This window comes from Octodon degus, unplaced genomic scaffold (assembly GCF_000260255.1).
Source record: "Octodon degus isolate 3935 unplaced genomic scaffold, OctDeg1.0 scaffold00155, whole genome shotgun sequence".
NCBI lineage: Eukaryota > Metazoa > Chordata > Mammalia > Rodentia > Octodontidae > Octodon > Octodon degus.
In genome coordinates, this window is record NW_004524731.1 from 6,275,206 (window position 1) to 6,294,196 (window position 18,991).

At 45.9% G+C, this 18,991-nt stretch overlaps 1 protein-coding gene across 3 annotated transcripts in view; it reads right to left on the reverse strand.

Annotated features, from left to right (window-relative positions):
- Positions 1-11,293: 11,293 nt before the first annotated feature.
- Positions 11,294-18,991, reverse strand: part of Fbxo25 (F-box protein 25) — a 49,077-nt gene continuing 41,379 nt past the window's right edge. For 2 of the 3 annotated variants that reach the window (XM_004642512.2, XM_004642514.2), the window contains 3 exons: positions 18,700-18,882; positions 15,754-15,897; positions 11,294-11,837 (listed from right to left, as the gene is read on the reverse strand). In XM_004642512.2, the coding sequence (XP_004642569.1) occupies positions 11,748-11,837; positions 15,754-15,897; positions 18,700-18,882 (417 nt within the window). In that variant the 3' untranslated portion in view covers positions 11,294-11,747. Of the gene's footprint in view, positions 11,838-12,283; positions 12,311-15,753; positions 15,898-18,699; positions 18,883-18,991 lie in introns of all 3 variants that reach the window. The other variant, XM_004642511.2, reaches the window with a different exon arrangement.

Genomic DNA, 18,991 nt, shown 5'->3' on the forward strand with positions numbered 1-18,991 from the left:
GGCTGGCATGTGGTGCTGGGGATCGAACCGCGGTCCATGTGCTTTGCCAAGCTTGTTTCAAGTAGGTGCTTTAGACCACTGAGCCATCTCTCCAGCCCCAGTTGTTTTGTTTCTTAAGACAGGGTCAGGCCAGCCTTAAACTCTGTAGTCCAGGCTAAGCTTCAACTTGAGGCACTCTGTCTCAGCCTGAGTGCTAGGATTACAGGCTTTCGCCACCACAAGAATGCCAGGCATAGTGCATGCATGTAATCCTAGCACTTGGGAGGCTAAGGCAGATGGATCACTGAATGTGTTCTGGCTTGAATCTAGATGGCCCCAGCATTGCAACTGCTTTTCTGTTTTGTTTTCTCAGATTTCATTCTGTATATTGGGAGGATCACTGGGAAAAACATTGGCCAAGCATATGGCCATGTATGGGGCATCTGGGTGCTGGGGAACTCCCTTCCTGACCCTGGCTCCACACAGGAGACAGTGGACAAGAGCACTGTTTGGGCCAGGAGGAAGACACTGCAGTGAGTGATAAGAAGCATGCTAAGGGAAAGCTGTTTATCTCAGGGGACCAATCAGTGCTGTCTTCAGAAAGGGTCTTTCCTGACTTCCTCTGAGACCTAACTGAAAGCATCTGTTCCTGAGCAGTTTCTATGGGTGTTGGGGAAAACTTTTTGGTTTTAAGAACAGAGAGGACTTATTTATGTCCACTTCTCAGGGTGTGAGCACTTCTTATCCTTTTTATCTAGGGTCAGAGGAAAGGCAGAGACAAATGACCTGGCACCAAGAACAATGTGGCGTGCACAGCTTCGACACATGTGGAAGAACAGGAATTTGTCATGATCCCTCAGCTCAGCAGTGCAAATGTCCCTGAACCTTGTGCTCCTGGAAAGCCTGTCCTGATGGCCATTATCTAATAGGCCAAGCCAGTCCATGGTATCTGCTTCTTAAAGCCTTGGAGGGGGCCCTGAAGGGACAGTAAGCAGAGCTCAGCTCTGCAGATGGGAGGGGCCCAGGGCTGTGTGGTGGACTGAAGTTTATTCACCCATGTCAACCCCTACACCCTTATTTCATCTACCAATGTCAATACCCTGTACTCTTCTATTCGCTGCTATGACTCCTTATAACATGAAATGTAACAAAATATTTAACATAGCCGCTCAATTATCTTGACAGTCTGTTTTTCTAAAATGCAAGCTGATCCAGTGCAGCTAAGTATACTGGGTCTGGTGGCCTTTGATAGGGGAATCCTTCATCCTGGTGGTGTGGACATCCTGAAATGTCTTTACTGGTGTTGAGACCACCACCCCCATCCCACCATAGTAACTTAAACCCACAAGGCTAAGGAAACATAGCAGGCATTGTGGCTGACATATGTTAGTTAAGATGAAGGGATAATGCATGGGATGACTTTTAGCTGCATTTTTCAATTTTTCTGGAATAAATTAAATTCAGGTATCAGGCATATAGTGGTACATGCCTGTACTACTAGCACTTGGGAGGCTACAGCAGGTAAATCACTGTGAATTTTCTATGGCTTGTCTCTAGATACCTCCTTAAAGCTTTTTGCTCTCATAGGTAGGGCTTTTTGGAGCTAACTGGGTCTAGGGTTTGCAATACTGGGATTAAGGGTGTGTGGTACTAACTTAGTCCACCTACTGGCTTTCTGGGTGTGGATAAAGAGGACCACCCTGAATGTGGGCGGCACCACTGAAAGGCCTGTGGACTGGTTAGGATAAAAGGGGAAAGGGAGGCTTGTTTTGGCACCTTCTTGCCTACCCTCCTATGGACTGATTTTCCTCTGCAATCCCACCCTGCCTTGGAACCAGCTGACTGAACCTCTATAATCTGTGATCTAAAATAAACTATTACTCCTTTAACTTTGGGTATTGGGTACGTTGTCTCAGCCATAAGAAAGTAAGAGTTCAAGGCTAGCCTGAACTAAATAACAAGATTGTCTCAAAAAGAAAAGAAAGAAAGAAAAAAGGCCAGGGAGATAGCTTGACAGTCTAAGTGCCTGCCTGGCAAGCACAAGGACCCAGGTTTGATCCCTGGTACCACATGCCATGCCGCCTCGTGCCAAGCCAGCCACTGAAACCAGGTGTGGTGGCACACGCTTGTAATTGCAGCACTGGGGAGGCTGAGACAGGAAGATGACTAAGAGTCCAAGCTGCATAGCAAGACCCTGCACGTGATCTTAGCCAAAAGGCCGAGAAGCGATGCATAGCAAGACCCTGTACCAAAAAAAAAAAAGAAAAAAAGTTGGAAGAGAGCATACTCATTGAGCGCGGTGTGTTTAGAGAACATGCCTTTCACTATTTCAGCACATAAGGAAATGAAGTATCTAGGAGGTGGAGGACTGGCTGCAGATGGCCCCAGTGTTGAACGAAGGGTGAAGGCTGTGGTCCCAGCCTCTCCTCACATGTGCATTCGGTGCTGGCTCCTGTCCATTTGGGTGAGACTGCAGATGACCCTGGTCCTTTGCTCAGATCATAGAGACCGAGTTGCCAGTGGGACTGAGCCCAGGTGTCTCAGCTAGGCTGTGGACCCAACTTCTGGGGCAGTCCATCACCGCATGGATTTTGGGACGATGATGTGGGCTGGTGTTTGGGGTTCTCAAGGGTGGAATCTTACTGGATTTGGGGCCTGTCTCTTTTGGTGTCCCTTTCCCAGCATGTGCACAAAACTGGCCTAAGACTCTGGCTGTCGCTTTCCTCTGCTAAGAGGCCCCCAGAGCTAAGGACTGATTTTAAGTTTACACAATGCCCTGGCACAGCAAACTGATGGGGAAGGAGGATTGATGAGACAGAAAAAAGCAGTCTACTGTTTTCTAATTAACAGTTTGCTTCCCTTAAGTAGAAAACCCAGCTCAAATGGCCAAAAATTGTACTGGAAAAACAAAACCAGAAATGAGCAGAACAAAAAAAGTTCAAGTAGTTGTTGTAAGACCACCTAAAAAAACTTGACCTTTAGACAAAATGATGAAGGTCACTGCTCAGCCCACCCAGTTTCCTGCCTGCCCTTCCCTGGGGAGTCGAGCTCTACAGGCTCAGGCTCATACAGGGGATCACATCCAGGTAACCGCTCATGGAGACCACCTCCCACCAAGCCAGGTGTGCCTTAGAGCACTCACCGAGTGGGCTTGGGCTGAGGGGCAGACGAGAAGCTTTGCTTCTTCATCCTTTCAAACATACTGCATTCCCACTTCTTGAGGGATTTTGGAGGTGAGAGGGCAAGCAGAGCAAATTGTAAGTAAACTGCCAAGAGGCAGTTAGTACCATATTAATTAGCATATTTCAATTTGGCTCATTGTGGCTTTGGTGGAGAAGTATATTTTATAAATTTATCATAAAAATTAAGTTTGGGGGGCTGGGGAGATGGCTCTGTAGAATAAGTGCTTCCCTGGCAAGAGCAAGGGCCTGAGTTCAAACCCCAGTTCCGCAAAAAAAAAAAAAAAATTAAGTTTGGGGGCCAGTGACATAGTTCAGTGGTCTAAAGCACCTGCTTAGGTAAGCTTAGGCAAGAGTACAGAGACTGTGGTTTGATTCCTGGCACCACATGCTGCACTAGCCCTGCCCCCAGGGTGGGCTGAGCTGGCTACACACACACACAGTCTGCCAAAGCATGAAGAATTGTATGTTCCTACATACTATTCCCGTGTCCATTCTCAAACCTAGCCATCATGATCTGGCAAATGTGGGTGTTTTGTGTTTGAGTGGTGGACACAGAAGCTACTGGTGGGTAGCCTGAAACTAGACACCTGCGTGTGTACCAATCCACAGGACACAGGCCCTCCTGTGTAACTTCATTCATCCAACTTCCATGCTTATGTTTTACGTTCCCCAACTGTCTGGGAAAGGTCTTTTTACTGCTTTCCCCCCAACCCCCGTAAACCAAAATCATGAGCTTTAAAATCCTTTAAAATTGAAAAGCCTATATTCTTTTTTCCCTGTCTTTTCCAGAATATGCTGTTTCTTTGTGGTGTTTAGTAATGCTTCCATCCTTGTATTTCCTACAAGTTAGAAGTTTGGAAAAACCAACTTGTTACATTCAAGTTAAATCTTGTCCTGGGCAGTTGTCTGGTGCCCTGCTGCATACGGAATGCATGACATGGGTGTCCTCTGTGTGCCTGTGGGCCATGTGCTGCCTCCCAGCACAGGCCTTTGGTCCATCCATTCAGACCACTTTCCTTCCCTCCAGACCTCAGTTTTATGGTGAACATGAGTTTTCAAGACTCCATCAAGAATGAGAACCATGCTCACTTGCTTGAGACAGAGTACCTCAAGAGCTGAGGCACTGTAGGTTCATGCTCTAGGGCAGTGGTGTTAAACCTTTTAGAGCTTTCAATAACCAACAGCTGGCTACTGCACATGTGCCACAGGTTTGCCACTACTGTGGACTCAGTGGGCACCTTCCTGACTGCTGGCCAAGCACAAAGCCAACCTGGACTGAACAGGAGACTGTCTCAAAAAGCAAAACCAAAAAGCTGCTTCCTAATGCATTTTGACTTTGCTCAAGGGAAATACATAATGTGGATGGTGAGACCCTGGCAGTTTTCCACAGCCTTTGTTTTCAGGTCTGAACAGAGGCCCTAGAAGGGGAAGAGTGGAGAGGAGATGGCCGCCATGGCACATGGAAGGACCTGGGCTCAACTTGGCACAGGGGCTCTACACTGAAGTGGGGGCATCACAAGGTGGATGGAGACTTCTGATTACAGGTTTTCTGGGTGTCTCTAGGAATCTGATCTTGCTGTGGTCCTTTCTGGGGTCATCTTCCTGAGGGCCTGAACTATACTGTCCATGCCACGGCCCGCTGCTATTGCTGAAACCCACAGGGTGGGGTATGTCTCTCCCAGATCATGACTATGACCTCCCTTCTATGAGAATATGAATTTAGAGGGATTGGTGTTTTCAGAAATTAGTGCCCCCAGGTGAGTTTTCAGAGGTGCAAATAAGATTTTTCACTTAGTGATAAATGTTGGGTAGAATTTTTTGTTTTCAAAACAAGTAATGGTACTAATCTCTATACAATTACTTCTATTTAACAATTTAACATACTGAATGTTTTTAGGGAAATTCATGATCTCAAAACTTCCAGAGTTTAGATCATTTAATGGTATTTTTAAGAAAATAAAAGTGGATGAGGTAAATGTGAAATATTATTTGCCTTATTTTCATCTTCTTTTTGAGAAATGACTATTCTCCCCCCCCCCCCCCCCCTTTGGGTGGTACCAGGGATTGAAGTCAGGACCTTGAGCTTGCTAGAATTCCGCTGAACTGTCTCCCAGGCCCAAGAAATGACTATTGTTTCATTTTCAGAGATAGGGTTTCAAACGACTCCCTGGAAACTGTAGAACTGGTGTTGTAAGTTAAAAGATGGTAATAAGTTTTGTTTAGTAAAATATCTTCCGAGACAGCCTACAGATGCACATAAAAATGTGAGTTACTCTAGGGATCCAGACTGGTGTCACAGAGGCTCACCCTCAGGAAACCCACACAAGGCTCCAGTCTTGGGTCCGTGCAGGAGTGGGGTGTTCCTAGTGTACACTGTTTCTCTGACTTCTTACTTGGGAATATGTTGAGTTTGCCTACAAAAGCAACACAAAAACACTTGAAAGCTGTATCAATTATGAGTAATTATCCTGATACAGAATTAAGGATAATATTTTAAAAGATTTTTTGTTTTGGCTAAAAAAAACCCTTTTCATAGAGGAGACACTATCTTTGCAATAAAAATGTTAAGTTCTTTAAAATCATGCAGGATTTTACATGGAAAATGTCAAACATGTACCAAAGAAGAGAGAAGGGACTGGCCTGTGACCCGTCTTTGCACAGCTCAGGACAGTTTTACATTTTCAAGTGCTGAGAGACTATAGAAGCACATTAAATTCACATTTCAGCACCCAGTAGCTCATGTGTGGATGGCCTGTGGCTGCACTGTGTGTCTCTGTGGAAAGACTGAGTTGCAAATATGGTCTGTCCTCTGCAGAACAAGTGTGTGGGGCTCGGCACATAGCGTGCACACTTTGCTTCCAGCCTCAGTCGACTCCTGACTAGTCTTGTCTGAATTATGCTGAAGTAAATCCCAGGCATCCATTTAAATTAAAAACACTGAAAACTCATCAAGATGTAACAAGCAGACAAGTACTGAGCACTGGAGCTTACAACAAGGTGCAAGGAAGATGGACACAGGGCCTGAAGGGTAGGGAAGCACTGTATGACAGGACCTCCTATCTCCCCTCAGCAGTGCGCACAGCGGTCAGGAAGGGGCTGTGACCCCCAGCCACATCATGTACCACCAGTAGTGAGCCCAGATTGCCCAGATGCATATGGGGTCACCCACATAGGCAGCACATAAGGCTACTTTTCAAAAAATTGAAATAATGAAAAATATTCTGGTCATAGTGGGGTGAAACTAGAAATCAATATTAGAAGGAAAAACTAAAAGTCCACAAATATCTGGAAATTAAGTTCATTCTGAACCAGTGGATCTAAGAACAACAATTATTAAAATATAACTAGAGACAAGTTAATATAAAAATATACAACATCTGGCTGGTGAGATGGCTCAGTGGTCTAAAGCACCTACTTAGAACAAGCTTAGCAAAGCACAGGGACCGTGGTTCAATCCCCCAGCATCACATGCCAGCCAGCCCTGCCCCCTGGTGGGCTGAGCTGGCCACACACACACACACACACACACACACACAAATAAATAAAATTTAAAAAAATATACAACATCTTATGGAACACAACAAAAGGGGAGGTAAGAAGAAATCTGAGGCCGGGGAGATGGCTCAGTAGAATAACCGCTTCCCTAGCACGCACAAGGGCCTGAGTTCAATCCCCGGCTCTGCCAAAAAATAAAATAAAATAAAAAGAAGAAATCTGAAATAGATGATCTCAAATCAATGACCAATGTGTACACCTTTGAGAACTAGTAAAATGAACAGCAGGATACCTTTCTCAGAGCAGAGGGGCCTCCTCTTTCTCTGCGCAGACATGGTAAAGACTGTGCAGTTCTGTTTCAGCAGATGTGGGTCAGCTGAGGGCACTGTGGGCATGGGGCTCTAGGGTGCTGGCCAGCCGAGTATCAGGCAAGCTGCCTCACTATCTTTACAGCCATGCAAACTTTGTGGCCTTCACGTGGATATTGGGTTGCGTAGGGAGTCTGGAGGCAGGAAGTGGACTCAGGTGTGCGTTTCCCATGGTGACAACAGCCAGTGTGACCTGCTTAGGTTCCACCCTTCTTCGTGGCAAGTGAGCTCACCACCCACTTACCTGCTTTGTTAGGCCTTCACAACAAAAAGAAAAGTTTACTCAAGACATCTGTAGAGAAAATAGCTTCATCCTATTCAGGGGAGTCATGTAGAGGCACTTCCCTAAGGAGATGCCAATGAACACAGAAGGTGAGACATCAGTGAACATAAACCTTCATGAGCTCTTCCCATACAAAAAAGAAAAGGCCAGGCATAGAAGCACACGCCTGTAATCTGAGCAGTCTGGGAGGCTGAGAGAGGCGGGTTCCAAGTTCAAGCTCATCCTGGGCAATTTAGCAAGACTATCGCAAAATACAACATAAAAAGGGCCGAGGATGTGGCTCAATGCAAAATCCTGGATCAGTCTCAGTACTGAAACAAGCAAGCAGGAGGGAACACTTTCTGAGCTTATCCAGTAAGGCTATTTCTACTCTGATGTCAAAACCAAAGATATCACAAGAGAATGATGCGACAGAGCAACACAGCACACAGAACTCAGTCCAGGAACACTAGGCTGGTCAGCATAACAGTCAATCAGCACAGTAATACCACGCCTGAAAGGATGAAAGGCAGAAAAAAAAAAAAAAAGCAGCTGACGAAATCCATGACTCTTCATGATTAAAACAAACTAGAAACTGGAGGAAACTTTCTGAGCCCAATGTATAGTACCTGAAAAACCCACAACTGATAAAAGGCTGAAAATGTTAAGATCAGCAAGGTGAGGCAATTCTTGCTGCCTACTCAGCATAGTGTGGGAGGCTTTAGCTAGGAAAGTTAGGCATGAACAAGTTGAGCTAGACGTGTGGCACACATCTGTAATCCCAGCACTAGGGAGGCTGAGGCAGAGATTGAGGTCAGCCTGAGCTATACAGTGAGTTGTAGGCCAGCCCAAACCACACACGGAGACCCTATCACAGAAAAAAAAAAAAAAAAAGGGAGGGGGGAGGGAAATAAAAGTAAAAGGCATCCAGATGGACAAGTGGAAGTAAAATCATGTCTATTTGCAGACAACATAATTCTGTATATACAGCAAATCCTAAGGATCTTGGGCCAGCCAGATAGCTCAGTGGATTAAAGTGCCTGTTTAGGCAGATGCAGGAACTGTAGTTTGATCCCCATGCTAGCCCTGCCCCTGAGATGCACTGAGACGGCGATTGAGACTGAGTGTGGTGGCCCACACCTAAGCCCAGCACTTGGAAAGCTGAAAACAGGAGGATCACTACGAGTCCAATATGTGTAGTGAGACCCTGTACTAAATACATTAAAAAAAAATCCTAAGGACCTTAAGTATCTCAGCAAGGCTGCAGGATACAAGATCAAAATACCTCAAGTGTATACGACAGATTGTAAAAGCACTGCAGGCAGAAATAATGCACAGTGAGGCCCTTAAACAAGGTTGTGAAGCAGCCCAGTTTCTGTGTGAGACCTAAACAGTCTGTATACACAGGGCAGACCGCATGCTGGGACAAAGCTCAGCCTGATCTGCTTGGTCAGGCTCTTCCTTGCTCACACATATTCACAGATCAGGTACGAAACAAACCTTTCTGAATCTCAAAATTGGCAAAAGGAAGTTGTAACTGGGTGTCAATATAGGCAGCGGCTTTCTGGGCAGCTGTACAGGTGGCCCCCAGAGTCAGTGCAGCAGTGAGCCCATCTAGCCCTGGACTCTTGGGGTCCTGACATCTCACTCTGCCAAAGACATATGAGTCACAGGGGAGTCTAGCAGTAACGCAGACCCTCTTCTTGGAGGCCCTCCAACACAGCCTTCCCCATGCATATTAAGTGACCATCACACTCAGGATTACTTTTCTTAGCCTTGTCTCTGCTCTGACTCTTCAGCCTCCTGCTGGTGACCCAAGTTGTGTCCTCCACTTGCCTGTGAGACTGTCCGAACACAAACCATAGGTGTGTGTGGGGGGGGGAGCGGCCCCTCACCATGAGTACACACAGAAGAGTGGCTGGGTCATCCTCCCTACACTCAGTATGGCTTTTTTTCTTTTTAATTATTTATCATGGTTGCATCTTTTTTTAAAAAATTTATTTATTTGTGTGTGTGTGTGTGTGTGTGTGTGTGGCCAGCTCAGCCCACCAGGGAGCGGGGCTGGCTGGCATGTGGTGCTGGGGGATTGAACCACAGTCCCTGTGCTTTGCTAAGCTTGTTCTAAGTAGGTGCTTTAGACCACTGAGCCATCTCACCAGCCCAATATGGCTTTTTTTCAAAGACCCCACATAATAGGAAAAATGTGGTGACTAAGTCTGGATTATTTTGCTCAATAGGACAACTTCCAGCTCCTTCATTTTCCTGAACATGACAAAATCTCATTCTTCACAGCTGAATAATACTCCACTGTGTGTGTGTGTGTGTATATACACACACACAGTGGAGTATTACATACACACACACACACACACCACGGTTTACCAATTTATCCATTAACGGGCACCTAGGGTGGCTAAATGTCTTGGATATTGTGAACTGTACTGCAGTAAGTACAGGTATTCAGGTATCCCTATAATATGATTTTAATTTCTTCAGGGATATATCAATATAAGGGTCATCTGGTAGCTCTATTTTTAGTTTTCTGAACTGCCTTTATACTGATTTCTATAGTAGCTGTGCTAATTTACATTCTTACCAATACTGGAGAAGCACTCCTTTTCCCCTACATCCTTGCCAGCATTTATTGCTTTCTGTATTCTCGAAGACAGCACAAATGGATGTAGTGTTGATTTGCATTTCCCTAATGGCTAACAGTGTCGAGTGTGGTTCTTTTATTGGAGAGGAATTATTCAATGTATACAAGTTAAATGCAGGTATGTGTGATTCTACAGCACAAACAGCACCATAGTGGCTAAAAGGTTATGACCCACTGGTGGGAAGAACTGTAACTTGAAGAGGTTAGTAGCCTTTGAAAAAATTAATATGAGAGAGACAACATCCCAAAAGAGAGCAGGCAAAGAGCACACAGCAAACACAAGTAGTTAATAAACACAGATGAAATGTTCCACCTTGAAATAAGAACACAGAGGAAATGCCCCATTTCACAGTAAATGAACCAGCATCCAGGGCTTCAGCTATTAAAACAGCACCAATATAGTATCATGCTACACAAAAAATGGACAGACAACAGTCTTCCTTTCAGAAAGGCTGCCAACCTGAACACATTCACTAAAAGCTGCAAGAGATGTGACCCATAGTGTCATACAGAAGTGGGTGTGCAATGGTGCTTCTTGGTCACCACTGTTCCTACCAGACATGGCTACACCAAAACTGTTTCCAAGTCACATGACGCAGGCAAAGGGTCCAGCTATAAACTGGCAGGCAAGTTGTGGTTTTTGAGGAACATACTCCAGGGTTCACAGAGGCCCTTGTGTCTCTCCTGCACCTGAGGCGAGTTGTAATTCTTAGTCATTTGTGTCTGCTTGGTACAAAAAATAAGGATGAAAATCTTGAATCTTTTCTAGAATCTTTTTTGATCAACATTTACAAATTGGCAGTTAGAAATTTTAATGTTTAGAAGGCAAGTTTTAAGCAACCAACCCATTCAAACATAAAATATATACACCATGAAACATATTTATATAACAAATACTGAGGGGCAAGTTCTTATATTTTCAGCAAGGACAAATTATCTTTGCATGGTGGACTTATACGTGATTTCAATTTTTTTTTGTATATTTTATTTTTAAGACTTTCTAAAATGGACATGCATTATTTAAAAAATAAGACAATCTGTTGAAGGCTTAAATGACATAAAAGATCACTAATAGCACTTTTTTCAGTAAGATGGAAAACAGACAAAGTGGAATCAACAAATAGACATAGTATGTTTGTCCTCTCTGGAAGCATCCTGTACCCATGTCCAGTGCACGCCTCACACAGCTGTGGTACCCCTCCTCAGCAGAGGCTCCATCCAGGGTCTGGTCCTAGCTGTAGGGGCACCTAAGAGCAGAGAACCAACTATTGTTGGCTGTGGACAACACAGTTCACAATCCGGGGGGTTTACACCAAGACAAAAATGCCCAGACTCATATGGGCAAAGCCACTGTAGTCATGAAATTACATTTTAAGAAAAATAAATATTCTGCACAATGTATTTCCAAGGATCAATTGTTTTATCTTGTGCCCCAGGTATTATAAGGTGGAAAACTAATTTGACAACTGTGAAACATATTCTTGGGTTGGTTGTGTCAGTTCAACATATAATGTAGGCTCTAAAATCTTTGATCTGTATTTGTAAATATACAAAATTCCAAATTTTAATGTGCTTAGAAGAAGAGAAGTTTTAAAGACAGACATAGAAATGATTTGCTTGGATCTCTTGACCCCTTTAGAGATGGAAATATACAACAACACAGCGGCTGAGGGCAGTTTCTCACGTTCCTTCCAGATGCCAGGGACTCAGGGACTCTCAGCCATGGCTTTTGGTCACAGGAAACACCTACTACACAGAAAGTAAAGTGTTGCCTCCGACAGGGACAGCATGGATGAGGGCTGTCTTTAGAACTTGAAGAGATCGATGAAGTGCTGTGGAGACACGGGGGTGAAGCAGCTGTCTGGGTCAGCCGCAGTGCAGGGGTGTCCTGAGTCCTGTAGGGAAGGGATGGGTTGTGAGACACTGTTACTAACCCTGCCAGCATTTGGTCAAGGGAGCTCAGTCCCACCTCAATGAGAACTACTACAGCATAGTGGCCCCAGTACTATCTCAGTGGAGTTATGGATTCCTATACAGGAGACTGATGTCCATGGTTCTGATTGCTCTGGTTACAGGGGCCTCCACCCACCTGTGCTCCAGCCACATAGGACTGATCAGACACAGGATCACTGTCTACAGCAGGGCTAAAGAATCTGACATTACTTAGAGTTGAGGGACCGAAATAGATCTGTCACCATCCCTAGAGGCATTGTAGGCCCACTGCTGTCCCCAGCCCCAGGGTTGGGTACGTCCTAAGAATGAGCTTTCAGGGACAGACAGGTCTGTAGTCTCAGCAAGAGTCTCCAAGTAGGGCAGAGCAGTATGCAATGCAGCTGTGTACCTTGAATAACCACGCGAGGTGGTAGTCCTGATACGGCGCAGAAAAGAATCAGCAAGAAGTGCAGCAAAGAAGGAAAGGAGAAATCAAGTTAGAAAGAGCAGAAGTAGTTAGCACTTAGGTTTGATACATATTCTTTATGAAAGTAACAAAAAAAAATCAAGTACCTAAATTTGAACAAACAAAATATTATGTAAGACAAGGCACCATCAGACAGCCTGTTTTGGAACAAGGACAAAAACCTGTTTCCTTTCAGTCTCTCAAATGAATAAATCATGAGGCCACAGATAAATCTTCAGAAATGCTATGGACAGCACAGGAAAAAGTGCTCATTTTTCCACACTGACTTCACCCTGAAAACAGTACAGCAGGTGTTCAGCTATACCCTAGGGCCCCATGGTGGAGTCTCAGCCTGTGGCTCACACTGCTCCTCAGGGAGGGTGGCAAGGGTTTCCTGACCCCACTGCTGCTTACAGGGGATGACCACAGACTGGGCCATGACTAGGCAGGATCTGGGGTTCCCTCCACAACTTCGCTTCTGATAGCCACACGGGCTTGTTAGGTCCTCATTGGTGCTTGGCCCTTAGTTTGGCAACTGATATGCCAAGACACAAAGTGACACAGAAATGCCAAATCCTCATGGCTTGCTGAGCTCTATGGGTCTACAGTGTCTGGCTGAGGTTGTGTACACTTGAAAGAACAAGAAGAGGCAGGTGTAAAAACACCCGCACGTTACCTCTGCCCTTCTCAGCACCTTGTGACCTGGTGTAGGCCACTGAGGTGGGCCATAAAGGCAAGGAGAAAAAGCATAACTAGCCATCACTTTTCAAAACAGTGGTCACCAAACAGATGCAAAACCCTTCTGGAGCTAGAGAAAGGACCACTGCAGGGGCAGACGGAAAGGAGAATGGCTCCGTGTCCAACACTCAGAAGAGGCTGTCTATCCAACATGAAGCCATTAGCAAGTCATCTGTCTGCCCTTCTTAACAGGTCTGAGATATTCAATGCCTCAGTTCACAGGCTGAAGAAATGAATAGCAGGCACCATTTCCTGGGCAGCACACATCTGCTCCAGGGGTAGATGGGCTGGTGGCCTTCACGTGGCCACATCTAAGACATTCAGGGCAGCACTGATGGCTTTGGCAGCTAAAGCAAGAGACGACGTTCCTTACTTGGCACTTCACAGCATGGTTCAGAGACAGAAATGTGAGTCACTGTCGTCTGGAAGGACGTCTAGTGGGGGAGCTGAGCTGAGGGTTCACAGGGGCCACACTACAACAGAGCAGCATAACTTCACTCGAGGCTGGACGTGCACTCCAGACCAGAAGACCAGAGCTCATTCTGAGTTTCCACAATATGATTATGTGTAGCAAGACAGAAACTTGCAGGCTGTTATTGTTTGTGTCTAGTTGTCCCCCCAAATCCTCATGCAGTCATGGGGTGGATTTCTAGAGTTTGTGATTAAATCATGATCCACTGGGATTATGGGTATAAGTACTACACCCAGCCTGGGGCAGAGAGCCTGAATGCAACTTAAGAGAGACAGACTTGTTTCCTGCTGCCATTGTTGCTGTTACTCCTCCCATTTGCTCTTGCTGTTTGCTGTTTTCTGCCACCATGAACTGCTGCCTTCTGCCATGTGCCACTCTGCCTTGGAGTTAGCTGAGTATGGATTGAAACCTTGCTAAATAAACGCAATCTTTTCTTCCTTCATTTTGGGTGTCGGGTATTTGTCCTAGCAAGGACAGAAGAGTAACTGAGACACAGGCTTATTCTTTTGGAAAGCTAAAACTCATCTCTCAGTTTAATTTTTAAAAAAGACCTTACATATTTAAGGAAATAAACAACATATTCTTATACTGCCTAATAGCATAGACACTAGTGTCTTTTAATTAGCCAACAGGAGAGCTCCAATACAATCAAGCACTGATTTGGGAAAAATACAAACATATAAAACTAGGCTTTCGGTCCAATGGCTGTGTCTTCCTCCACAGAAGCATTATGACTTTAATTAATTTCCATAGTATAAAACAGTCTGCTTATGAGAAAGAAGCAATGAATTCGCAGTCAATGTGTCATCCACCCTAGTGACAGAAGAGAAACCAGTGCACTAGTCCTGGAAGGACCTGGGCAGGTCAGGTGCCAACACTAGGTGAGGGCGCAGAGGAAGATGCTCCTTGTGCTGATGTCACCTAAGGCTGAGAATGAATCTGGGCCAAGGATGGTCCCTGCTTGTGGAAGACAGTGTCCTGCAGTTTTGATTCTGACAGGACAGGAGTCATTACAAGACATAAAACAAACTCAGAAATAGCAAACCTTAAGGGTTATTTTTGTTGGAGTCATCAGCAACTGTTCATAATGCTGTCTACCTCTGATAAGAGTAAAGAGAACCAATCTTACTAAAATACAAGAGAAAACATCTTTAGGTTCTTGAATCAGTGATGGATCAAAAATAAACAGCTATGCTATCATAAATGAAACAATTAAAAGCAATTTCCTCTTTTCCTACATTCAGCACTCACTTTGTGGCCTGATAGTGGATTTAGATAAATGTAATGCAAAAGAAACACTCAAAGCAGGGGATGGTGTTTACCAGCAAAAGCCTCACCTCCCTAAACTCAGAAGCTCCACTGCTTGTCTATCTGAGGACAGCAAAGAGGGCCCTTGCTCAGGACAGCTGGGTCAGCAGGGTCAGGGCTGCCTGCTCACCCCAGTGTCGGCTTCCATTATTTCAAAGCTTTCCCTCCTCTTAAACATACTCAAACACCTGACAAACCATGTGAATGCATTCCAACGAAGTGTCAACACACCAAAGAAACACACTGTACTAAAGCAGCAGTCCACAGGGCTCACTTCTGACCACGGAAAGCATATTGTCACCAGAGACAAAGTATGGATAGTGGTATTTAAAACAACGAGTAGGAAGCCAGGGGGTGAAAGAGTCCCTGTTTACTCTCTGAATATGCAAACTGCTGAAGATGTTTCTAAGTTTTTATTTGCAGGTAAGTACTGACAGTCTTAGGGTTTGATGAACTAAGAAAGAGTGCAGGTGTACTGTGCAGGCGGTGCATCTGCACGGCCCCCTGGCCTAAGCGCCTGCTTCTGGAGCTGCACTGTCTCTTGCTCTCTGCAGAGAGTGGGCCTAACATATGACATAAGAGGCCACGTGTAGGCAGCTGTGGATGAGCTTTCAGGCCACCACCCTCAGGGCCTCGTACATGCTGCTGTCCATGAGAGGGAGATGGCGTACCCATGTCCCTGCATTTCAGTTTTCAGCACTGCTGACTCAAGATGCAAGACACACATGTTACAGACACCTGTCCCACCTCCAGTATATGGTGAAATATATCTAATTAGCTTTTTCATCACAAACGAAATTTCTACTTTTTATTATCTTGCCACTTTAAATACACGTGAACAATGTTTCACCCAATTCCAACTCCCAAATTTCAAGAGTAAAATTTAAATTATTACCTTCCAAAAAAGAATACTGCAGTGTCGACAAAAATGTAAGGTGTCTCCATACTGTTCTTTAGTTGGATAGTATTTCTGAAGTGTAAAATACATCAACTTCCATTCAATATGACCTTTTTCTGAAAGAATCAAATGTCTACAAAACTAAAGAAACAAAAGTTCTATTCAGAATTTGATGATTTAACATTAGATGCATTTTTTCTTTACCCTTTCTTCCTTTGTTTTGAAATTTTATATTTTCTGTAAAAAATTAAGTGCAAAACTATTTTCAAAAGGCAGTATAGCATATACAACATTTAACTATTTGAAATCAAGCTTACTTGGATTAAGTCAATAAAGCACAAGGCAAATAAATCACAGTGTACCTATATGATTCTAAACAGTTGTGAGACATCTGAAGATTGGCTCTGGGATGATGCTGTGACATATAGTTTAACTCATGTCATATATGGTAAAAGTCTTATATGTAAAATATATAAATAACACAACCCACTATGAAAATGGGCAGCATGACTGAAAGATGTCTCCATGAAGACATGGAGGTGTGCAGTGCCCTTGGAAAGAGGTGCCCGCCACCTTCTACCAGAGCACGGCCTATGTAAGACCACTGCATCCACAAAGACAGCTATGACAGAAAATCACAGCCAGTGCTGGCGGCTCTGAGGAACAGGCACCCAGAGCGGTTCTGTGGGGAGGAAAGCAGCCTAGGAGCTCCCCAGATGCTGAACGGGCCAGTCTGAGCAGCAACTCCACCACTCAGAGCTCCTCCCACACAGCCTGGTGGAAATGCACACAGCAGTAGTGCTCCCAGCAGCCATAAGGTGGAAGCAAATTGGACGTTCACCAGCTGCTGAAAGGTTGCACAGATGTGGTGTGTCCAGAGTAGACTACTATAGTCGCTTGAGAGGAATGTAGCTCCAGTTAACAACACCATGTGGCGCCCAGAGGACACGGAGATTAGGGAAAGGAATCACATACAGAAGAAAAACAGTATATATTTCACTCAAGCCAAAAACTAAACAGGGGCCTCTCCAGAGAGAAAGCACATGTGGGCTGCTCTAGGCTGCGGGGGGGGGGGGGGGGGGGCGCATCCCAGAATGAGGTTCCTTCCCAAGGGGTAGCCATCCTGAAAGCAGCTGTGGTGACGGCTGTCAGAGGATGGTGCCCTAAAAGAGTTGCTGACACTGTCTAGCCACCTAGCTGCTGAGTCTCACGAAGGTCTGCAGCAGGTGGGTGGCTGGGCTCCGACAGGCTGCCACTCACTGCTGTTTGTGCCTCATCCACTGCTCCAGTGAGCATGCTTTGCCTTTCATACCCACTTGCAGAACTCCTAAAAATGGGGCATAGGGAGCCATGAAGTCTGAAGCTTTGGAAATTAGGATGGAGTCTGAAAGCTGTTCCTAATAAAATCTGAGGAGACAGCCTAAAAAGTGAAAGGAAGTTATAAAACTGGCTCCATAACCTCTGCGTCTCCCAGGTATTGCTGAGTCACTGGCTCTAGGGGATGAAAGCAGACCTGCACTCTCAGTCCCTCTGCACTGGTTTGTGCCCACTCTCCTGATGACCTTCTCCTGGAAAGCCGCCTGTGACCGCGCTGCACCCCAGCCCTACACCAGCCCAAGCGCCCGGGTTGAGCCCGACTGGTTGGCAGGCCCTTCCAGTGCATCAGCACAGAGTGCCAGGCTCCTCCCTCTACCATGTGATTTTCACAGGGCACTTGCCAGCTGTACTGCTTTCTGAAGTAAGCTTTTAGTAGCTTGTCTTTTTTAGCTCTGTGTGGGAGGAGCACCTACTTCCAGTGAGCAGGCTCTGAAGAGCAGACGCTTCTCTTTGGGTGCTGGATTTTCATAATTCAGTCAAGAAAAGGGACAGTATCCACAAGATAAGCCTTAGGCGTTAACTGTAAAACAACTAACTTCTTAAGGGACACGAATTTTATTAGTGTCCTTGCAAGGGTTTCACCACGGTCTGAGGTCTAAGGCCTAGAGGCTTACCTGCTGCCCTTACCAGCAGTTCAGGGCCAGACCAAGTGGAGATGTGGCTGCCGCCCTCACCTCGTTCCCTGCCAGCCTGTGTCAGGGGCAGGAGGCCTCAGGGAGAAGGCGGCAGCCCCCCCACCCGGCACCGCCCCCCATCAGCTGCTCCCCTCTCCCAATGCTGACCTACCGCCTTCACTCCTGCTCAGACAGGGAACGCTCTGTCTTCTCTCCAGCCAGCCTTCCTCACAAACCAAAAACCTGGCCTCCTGAGCCTGCTCTAGGCCCACCAGGGGTCTCCCTGGGATTCCGCCAGGTCCCTTCCTACCCTCCTGCCCTAGCTCACTGAGGTCTTACTGTATACCACCCCTCCCTAAGACATCCTGTGAAGGGTACCCTGTACATGTCGCTGGTTTGAACAAGAGCAGAGCTCGTTGACAGCTGGGGTTCGTCCCACATGTCACGTGGGCTGCACGACAGCACTGGACAGGGATTCCTAGAGGTGTGGTTGGGGCCCCTTCAGCTCAGGACGCTGCCGCCCACCAGGCCTGTCCTGTGGGAGTACACAGCTCCACACTGCGCCTCCGTGGCACTTGTTACACCTCAACGCAGATCCACATCTGGCACCCTGCATGTGTGGCAAGGGTCAACACAGCCAGAGCACACATTCACTACAGACAAGGAACAATGGAGGCTACTGCTAGCTCTCATCTTGTCAGCAAGCTCCAGAGAATACTCAAGAGGGAGGGCCAGGTATAGCTTGGTGACAGGCAGATGCAAGGAAATCTGTAGGCCCTGTTACTATCAGGCAGAATACAGAACATGGCTCAGGCTGTGCTATGTGGCTATGAACTATGCTCAGAGTCATGTTCTCCTTAAATATGGAAAACAACCCTGTGCTGACATAAGGCAGATCATAGCAATCTCAACGCCTTCTGACTACAGTGTACCCAGGTGGCCTAACACTTACCTGCTGCTCAGCAAAGTGGTACTGACACAGCTTCTTCCATAGCTGCCTGTCCTCACTGAGCACATACAAGGTGGGTGTCACCTGGCCCAGAGTGACAATGTCCCACCCATCTGAGAAGCGGTGCAGGATGTTGTTCAGCATGTGCAAGGGCAGGTCGCTGAGGGTGAGGCCACTGTTCACGTGCTGAAGGAAAGATGGTAGCTTTGTTCACACAGAAATGGAATAGCTGAGATGGAACACATGCTTCGTCACATGGAGATAAAGAGGCTCTGCCCCCTAGGCTGGCTTTGGC